The sequence below is a fragment of the Maniola hyperantus genome, chromosome 19, assembly GCF_902806685.2.
Source record: "Maniola hyperantus chromosome 19, iAphHyp1.2, whole genome shotgun sequence".
Lineage (NCBI taxonomy): Eukaryota > Metazoa > Arthropoda > Insecta > Lepidoptera > Nymphalidae > Maniola > Maniola hyperantus.
The window spans coordinates 9,968,951-9,978,273 of NC_048554.1; the positions used below are offsets into that span (position 1 = coordinate 9,968,951).

The 9,323-nt window shown below is 38.7% G+C and overlaps 1 protein-coding gene across 2 annotated transcripts; it reads right to left on the minus strand.

Annotated features, from left to right (window-relative positions):
- Window positions 1-1,022: 1,022 nt before the first annotated feature.
- Uch-L5 (ubiquitin carboxy-terminal hydrolase L5) lies at window positions 1,023-6,160 on the minus strand. 2 transcript variants are annotated; one of them, XM_034978660.2, is made up of 8 exons: window positions 5,951-6,160; window positions 5,670-5,749; window positions 5,252-5,315; window positions 5,049-5,154; window positions 4,125-4,352; window positions 3,220-3,377; window positions 2,438-2,623; window positions 1,023-1,702 (listed from the first exon to the last, which is right to left on the minus strand). In XM_034978660.2, the coding sequence occupies exons 2-8, from the start codon at window positions 5,740-5,742 to the stop codon at window positions 1,549-1,551; spliced, it is 969 nt and encodes a 322-aa protein (XP_034834551.1). In that variant the 5' UTR covers window positions 5,743-5,749; window positions 5,951-6,160; the 3' UTR covers window positions 1,023-1,548. The 2 variants fall into 2 exon arrangements, with proteins under 2 accessions (XP_034834551.1, XP_069361118.1); XM_069505017.1 differs by having other exon boundaries at window positions 6,046-6,137.
- Between the last annotated feature and the right edge of the window lie 3,163 nt (window positions 6,161-9,323).

The following is a 9,323-nucleotide window of genomic DNA, read 5'->3' on the forward strand; positions in this document are numbered from 1 at the left end:
TGGTTAAGCGCCACTGTTGTTCTAGTGAGATAGTGCACCTTTGTTGCTGGTATTGGAGGAAGGATATTCCCATATCCGAACCAGGGGTAGTTCACTTGACAATTTAGTAACAATATATTATATATTAGTACGTACATAATAGGTGTGTAGTAAGTTTGAATAAAAAACTTTGTTTCTCTATTTATTTATACTGCACTAATAATTTAAATGTTATAAATTATAATTATACTGAAACAGCTACAATCACGATAAATCTTAATCTATCTATATATAAAAGGAAAGGGTGACTGACTGACTGACTGACTGACTGATCTATCAACGCACAGCTCAAACTACTAGACGGATCTGGCTGAAATTTGGCATGCAGATAGCTATTATGACGTAGGCATCCGCTAAGAAAGGATTTTTGAAAATTCAACTCCTAAGGGGGTGAAATAGGGGTTTGAAATTTTGTAGTCCACGCGGACGAAGTCGCGAGCATAAGCTAGTAAGATTATATTATTATAGTACTAGCTTATACTCGCGACTTCGTCCGCGTGGACTACACAAACAAACCCCTATTTCACCCCTTTAGGGGTTGAATTCTCAAAATTCCTTATCTGCATGCCAAATTTCAGCACGATCCGTCCAGTAGTTTGAGCTGTGCGTTGATAGATCAGTGAGTCAGTCAGTCACCTTTTCCTTTAATATATTTAAAGATTGCTACCTTAATGCAAATTAATAGAAAGTTCTTTGTAGAATTTATACTACACTCGCTGATGCACGCGATTTCGTCTGCGCAGAATAAGGTTTTTAAAAATCCTGTGGGAACTCTTTGATTTTCCGGGATAAAAGTAGCCTATGTCACTCTCCAGGTATTTATCTATACACATGCAAAAAATCACGTCAATCCGTTGCACCGTTACGACGTGATTGAAGGACAAACCAACAAACCAATAAACCAACAAACAAACACACTTTCGCATTTATAATAAGGGTACTGATTAAAGAGAATAATAGCAGGCTTCAGTCAAATAACCATATAAGCTTGATTTGAGATAATTATTTCGAAATTACAGACAAACAGACACTTCAATTTTATCTATTAATAGTATAGAAAGAAAAAAGAGCAACCGCCGAGTTTCTTGCTGGTACTTCTCGGAACGAAAGGAAATTGCGGGACAGTGGTAGATGAACTTGACAATTCAAAATGTACATAAGGTTATTTGAATAAAAATCTTTCTGTTTCTATTCCAATTTAGGATTAGGTTGTACCGGGGGCTCATCTGGCACCAACACACCGTCCGTCGCTGGGGACTCCTCGTCGAATATCTTGCGCAGATCAAGGTCGGCAGCTTTCAGGAAGTCGCCGGGTGTGAACGTGTCCATATCGGGCAGAGGGTGCATGGGCGCGGCGCCGGGGCCATGCGGCTCGGTGAAGATGGAGTCCAGATCTGCGAGCGAGTACCGCATGTGGTCCGAAGGCGGGAGCACGCGCGAGGGGGAGGAGGGCGAGCAGCGGCGGGGCGTGCGCGGACGGCGGTCCTTGCGCCCCCCCGAAGACTCCTGTTATGCCTTCAACTTCTTCGCCTCCTTTTTTAGGGCACGCTCCTTTGCCTTCTCATATAAGGGCATGAGCTTCTTGTTCTCCGCCAGTATCTGCAGAAGTGTTATGATGAATGGGAGATAGTTGTGCCTCCTTCGCGCTAGCTCCTCTTGGTATCTGAAAACAAGATGTGTTCAATTCGCATTAAAGACCTCTTTTTACTATGCACTAGCTAGATAGCCATTCCAAACAAAAATCGTACTCTATGAAGTACATAACATGCCACGTAAACAATAGGGGTAATAAACCAAACACTCATAGTGCCCATTCAGTTTTAAAGGAGCCGGTTCAGCCTTATATATTTTGTTCTACGTATCTATACGTTTTTATAATAAGCTTCCAGAAGACATTGGAGATGTCTCTCAACAAGTTCTTATTGACAAATCCTATTACAATGTAAAGGATTATTTAAATGATAAGAAAGCTTGGGAATGAGTTGCTTAACGGCCTTGTGATAGTTCTAATAAGTTAAAGTGATTTTGTAAAGTGGTGATAATAAAAAGAATACCCGGCTGAGTTTGTTGTGGGCTCTTCTCAGACCTGGGCGCCTTTGGAACCCTCGTAGCTTTAGTTTTAAGTTTGCGTAAAAATTATCACCACTATATTATCATCATCTTCCAAATGCAAACCGACTATCAAAAAGCGTAATTTTTTACCTACTTTGAATAAACGTTTTGACTTTGTTGCAAACCAACCAGTGTTGATGCTTTTGAATTCACCCGCCACGACATAATCCTATAGTTCTTACTAATGACGGTCTCAAGTGGAAACACGCCAGTTAATATTGAATGCACTTAGATTTTCTTAGATATTAATAATATAAAATTTATAGCGATACATGAGTGGCTTTACCTCGACATCTTTTGGTCCTCGAGTTCTATTAACATTTGCAAATTGCGAATTTCATTTTCGACCTCGTTAGTTTCCATCCCGAGTGCTCGCGTGTCGTCAGTCAGCTCATGTATTTTTCGTTCATAGACCATTTTCCTGTCTGATACTAGGGCCATTAAATTGAAATGGATTTCATCATTCAAATACCTGTAACACGAAAATCGCACCCATATTATAAACGCAAAAGTGATTGTTTGTTGGTTTGTCCTTCAATCACGTCACAACAGATTGACGTAATTTTTTGCATGTGTATAATTTATTGAAGACGTGGGGGAAAAGTTGAGTTCCTGTGGGATTTTTAGGGTTCCGTACGTCAAAAGGAAAAACGGAACTGTTAGGAAACCTACAGGGTACTTCCCGTTGACCTATGAAATTTGGCTGGTAGGTAGGTCTTATAGCAGACATTCGGGGAAAAATCTGAAAACCGTGAATTTGTGGTTACATCACACAAAAAAAATTAAATTGTGCTCATGAACTAATAATTAGTATTTTCAATTTTTGAAGTAAGATAACTATATCAAGTGGGTTATCATATGCTGTGCATCCTAAAACTAAGTTTTATTTATTTTTATGCTAGTTTTTGAATTTTCGTGCAAAATGTCGAAAAAATGCGACTGTAGCACGGAACCCTCGTTGCGCGAGCCTGACTCGAACTTGGCCAGTTTTTTTAAAAACCTAAATCCACGCGGATGAAGGTTTCAGAGTAGTATAGATAAAAATAATAGTACAAAATGTTGTCTTACGTATTAATTCTCTTCAAGATGATAGGACGAACTACATCCAGCCAGTCTTGTTCAGGTGCAATGGGCCCGTGGTCTATTGGGCCATCTTTTAGTCCATCCAATTCATACAATCTTCCTTGAATAGGTATATATCCAACAAAGTGATAAGCATCTTCGTCCTAAAAAAAATTTAATTTATGATGAATATAAACACACATGTGAATATTCATCACAAAGGAGGGTGGAACTCCTCAATTATAGCTCTTGAAATACTCAGCTATCACTGACTAGAGAATGGAATATAATAAATATAATTTCGAGAGCCCATTCCATTCCACAAAGTAAAGTGTACTAATTATAATAATATACAGCTGTGCGCCATAATAACAAGGTTGAATTGATTTAGTTAGTGGGAGGTCCCGGGTTCGATTCCTGGCAGGAGTTTGGAATTTTATAATTTCTAAAGGCTGTGGCTAGTTACCACCATACCGACAAAGCCATGCTGCCAAGCGATTTAGTGTTCACCAGAACACTAAATCGCTTTGGTTTCTACATGGCATCATGTAGCGATCATGTATAAACCAAAGCGATAGGAAAGCAAAGGGGGGCATGGGTTTAAAAATAAAACTGCCATACCCCTTCCAGGATAGCCTGCTTCTGTCTTAGACTGCATCATCACTTACCACCGGGTGAGATTGCAGTCAAGGGCTAACTTATTTATTACTACTACTATATACTATTTTACTTTTTAAATATACGTATTTGAATTAATAAAATATAAAAAGATGGGACTGATGGACGCCAAATTCTACCTCTCCTGGGATTTTTAAACCTTTATCTATGCACGATGAAGTTGTGAGCATCAGCTGATAAGAAAGTTATATGCAAACAGCAATAGTAAGTAACAAGTGGGTAATGAAATGTACCTTGGTGGCTACTTTTGGATCAAATTCGTACAGCGTTGCTTGCGCCACCGAGTTATGGGCACTTCTGATGGTCTGAGAGTTACTTAGAGTCAGACCTCGCATTTTAGGATCGAAGGACATGCTGAACTCCTTCAGCCGGGTAAGCTCAGGTCCGAGCCATACATCTGGGTGGTTGCAGTTTAACAACAGGCTTATTACTGCTTGTGTCGCACATGCATTGTTAATGACCTGGAAAAAAACTATTTATTAAAATTTTAACTCATCCCATCCACTGTTGGACATAAGCCGTCGCTAAAGAGCACTACCACACTCAGTTCTCAGCAGCCCTCCTGCCAGCCACTTTATATCATCTGTGAATCATTCTCGAGGGCACACACTATGCTTGCTTATAAGCTGTCTCCACTCCTCTATGACGGGTATTCCCTGCCCACTGCCACTTCAGATTGCTAATCATCATCATCAACCAATAGACGTCCACAGCTGGACGTAGTTCTCTTGTAGGGACTTCCACACCCCACGGTCTTGCGCTGCCTGAATCCAGCGGCTCCCTGCGACTGATCTGATGTTGTCCGTCTACCTAGTGGGGGGTCTTCCAACACTACACGTTCCGGTGCGAGGTCGCCATTCCAGCACCTTGGGACCCCAACGTCTATCGGTTTTTGAACTATGTGTCTGCCCATTGCCATTTCAGCTTCACAACCCGTTGAGCAATGTCAGTTACTCTAGTTCTTCTACGGATCTCCTCATTTCTGATTTGATCATGTAGAGAAATTCCAAGCATAGTTCTCCATCACCCGCTGAGTGACTCTGAGCTTTTTATGAGACCCATAGTTAGCAACCATGTCTTGCTAATGGTTTTGACAAAATTTAAATTATGTATTATTAATAAGCAAGTTAAAATTAATAAATATGATTAGGTACTACCTGCTTAGCAAAATATATGGTCTTGAGTCTGTCATCAGTGACAACCGGGTTGGATTCTTCCTCATGTTGTAAATACTTAAAAAGGAATATGAGTCCATGGACTGGTCTGAAATATTGAGTAAGTATGAATATGAAATATTGAAATATATTTTTAGAGTTAACAAACATAAAATAAACAAGTAGTTAAGTACACATCTAGATACCTTAGATTTTCAAATATGCCTTCATCTATAGTCCACATTTCTTCTACCTGGACGCCTTTCGCTCCTGAAAATAATCTATCTAGAATAAGCAAAATAATAATTATCACATTAAATTATGTGCACCACATTACATTTAATGTAATGCATGATTATCAGTAAGAAGTGCAGCATTGGAAGACAGCACTTGGTGGACAGACAACATCAAACGAGTCACAGGCAGCCGCTGGATTCAGGCAACACAAGACTGTGGTGTGTGGAAGTTCCTACAAGAGGCCTATGTCCAGCAGCGGACGGCTATCATTCATCATGGACGACGATGATCATGACGATAAAAATAAAAATATTGCCGTGTGTACATATTACGTCCGTCGTCCACTATGCTTTGTACGTACGTAGTTTCTATAAAGTACCTACTTACCAAACTTTTTTATTAATTCGGTAAAAACCCCAGGATCGCTTTCAATCAGACACCAATCTCCAGCAGACTCCATGTTGAATCTACGAAATATGGGACATAATTTAATAAAAATTGTTGTTTATTATTATAGCTCTATACATATCTAATCAAAGGACTAATCGACTGCCGCGTGCGTTTTAGGGGAAGCCTATAAGGGGATGCCTTCACAAATTTATGCTTAATGCTTTGGCAAATTCCTAGAATTTTCTAGGAAGAAACAAGTTGTGAAAAAATGTTCTTACCTGAAATGCAAGGTAGATGAAGAGGAAATGCAGAATAAAAGTTTATAACAGAAAGTGTATGTAAGATCACTATGTTGTTTATAAAAATTACCTACTTTTCGTTTTTGGATTCAAAACATATTTTTATATCAATGGTTGAAAATTGAAAAATCAAATGAAAATGACCAACAAAAATAAATGCTTTTTTTTTGGTCGGTAAGGATCTATCAGGGTCTTAACAGATAGAACTAATGTTGTTTAGTATAAAAAATCTCCATAATTTTAGTTTGTGCAATTAGAACTAGATGGCGTTTTATCAAAAAATAAATTACGGTGCGACAAGGCTATCACATTGATGGACAGTAACGTCCACGGACGTTCAGATAGTAAATAATGATACGACAGAACGCCTGTAGACGTCTGTAGACTCGTGTCACGGCAGTACGTCTGAGGGCGCTTGATTTTCAATACTTTTACATGGAAGAACATGTTGTAGTGTCACCGCAAAAGTAATGCGGCTTTCCTACTGTCATCGTACATAGTTCTACAACATGTCAAGTTACACACACATTGACAGAATTCCGGTACCCCTCTCCCCGCACAGTACGCTCGTGGGCGTCGTGTTTTCATACATTTAGTCACGTAGTGCGCGTCGGCGGGAGGATTAGTGTCACCTCATACTTTCGCGCGCAAATAACGGTTCGAGTGGTAAGTTATCAACGTATTTTTGTGTTTTTATTTATCGAAACATTCAAATTCAATTCATGTAACTTACGTATAAGGTAATTGTGCTTCTAATATTAGTAGTTGCTTGTTTTGAATGCAGTTTTTTGGTATTGAAACAATAATGAATTTATCTACAGATGGCGCCTGGAGATCCGTACGAAAGGGAACAAAAACGGTTGTTAGAATTGTTCAATGAAGTTGAAACTCCGGAATCTAGTGAAGATCCATATGCTGATGATGGGGAATACGGGTCCGACAAGGACTACTATCCTTCAGGCGACGCCTATATGCGTTCTGTCACTCAACAACATTGTACATACAACCGCATTGCCACTACGCCCATAGGCAATGTATGAGAATAAGAAGTGTCATTTAGGAAGAAATTCTTAACTTGTACTGTCCACCAACGTGCTATCTTGGCGCGTGGCGAAATTGGAACTAACGGTGCCGTCAAGTGTCCCCTTTGTTCTTGTTTGAATATTCTAAGCCTTTGTTCTCCAATAGCGCCCCCCTGTCAATGTCAATCAAGTGGCAAGAGAGCCTTGTCGCACTGTAGTCTGGTATCTCTACGACTTCCCATAAAGCAAATTAAAAAGAAGAAGAGGATCTCTACGACTCAAAAAGATTTATTTACTACTAGCCACAGGACACTATTACTCCTATGCTACTAGCTGAAGCCCGCGACTTCATCCGCGTGGAATTATGTTTTTAAAAACACTGAGGGAATTCTTTGATTTTCCGGGATAAAAAGTAGCCTATTTCACTCTCTAGGTCTATATTTATACCCATAGACTATATGTATAGTCTATAGTATACCCATGCAAAAAATAACGTCAATCCGTTGCACGTTGCGACTTGATTAGAGGATAAACCAACAAACAAACATACTTTCGCATTTATAATAAGGGTACTATAGCAACACGTGGACATCCATGTTTGTGCCACATTTTTGTTTACGCAGTGTTACTGCATCCGTGATCCATCCATTCAAGTGTACTGCTGGGATATTCACTTATAAATGCATGCTAAATTCAACATAACCTAATACCCATAGAGAATGCAGTACAAAAATCATGTGTAAAGAAAAAAAGAAAATTTAGTTTTAAATAATAAATTACGGGTTTTGTTTTATTACCTCAACTTTTAGTACTGAAAGTACTTCTTTCAATGTATAAAATAATAAATAATGCGGCCGAACTAAGAATAAGATTGAATTTCTGCCATATTGCGACGTGTACATAAGCGGGATTAAAATTTTTGATTCGTATTTTCTTTGAAGTCACTACCTATATAAATAATATATGAATCAAACCTGAACACGTGTTATACCTGTTATACGTATAGCTATATAGTTGACCTTAAAAAACTAGTATCCAAGGCCGGAAAAAATAAAAAAAAAATTACATACAATAGTTACTGCAATTAGAAACAGATGGCGCCACTACGAAAGATTAGCTGACGTCTCTATACCTGTATATATAATGTACTCTGTGGGATCTATCTCAGAATAAGGACTAGATCTATAGATATAGATTAGGTACTGGTCTGTGGGTGAGGAGTAAATCATAGACTATACGACATACGTATATACCACAGACTAGTAATCCGTAGAGTATATACTGGGAAGTAAATGACAAAAACCCTGGAAAAAATAGATGACAAATGTGTCCAATGCGTAGAAAGAGTAATAAAGGTAGATACAGGAACGTTTGCTTTCTCATTCACACTAAAAAGAGAGCACAGATAATGTGATAAACAGACGCTGCTAACCTATTTTTTGTCCCTTATCGTGTAACTGGTTTTTTTCAAGAATACATACAACTTCCATACAAGGCATGCAACTTTAGTTGCGAAACAAACTTTGAGAATTCGTGGCGTAATTGTATTTCTCATGAGTTATTTGTTTTCACATAAGAAACGTTTAATACAAATATTGTTGATCGGTTCATACAAATATTGACTACTAAACAATGGTATTAATTGTCGTGTTATTCATCGTTACGTCGTGTTATCGCTATCTCATACGCGGTTACACAGTACTTAAATCTACGTATTATTCTATCTACGGTCCAATGATGTTTTTGTTAACTGGTTTTACGGCTCTGGACTCTAGCTCTTTTGAGCATGTCCAATGCTGATGATGGCAATGGTCTCAGATTATGAATCAGGATTTGGCGTTAAAATAATCTCAGAACAAGGACTATTAGAAGTGGCACTACTGAAAGCCATAAAGCAAATTAAGAAGAAGAAGACTATTATAAGTAGCCTATTGTGACACTTACTGTTAGAGCGAGATAGCTAAATGCATTTAAGCTCTTATTAGAACGTAACAAAATGATTATGTTTTGTTCTTATCACCGTGGTCACTTTTTTTTGCTTGCCAAAATGTATTTGTACGTGAGTATTTGGCAAACAACGTGAAGTGTAGAAGGAATGACATTTCACAAGTAAGAGAATCTGCTTGAGCGAGAGGGACTGAGGGGGCCACGCTAGTTCTGGACATAATGTGGCTACACACACACACACACATAAATAAGGTAGCAAGGAATGAACTGGGTTTTTCTATCAAAAAATTATCAGTATTAGGTGGTATTCCGAGAGCATGTAAAGCCATCGGTGCTGCGCCTGATCTCTCTCCGGTCGTGTTAGATTTCCGTCCCATCGAACT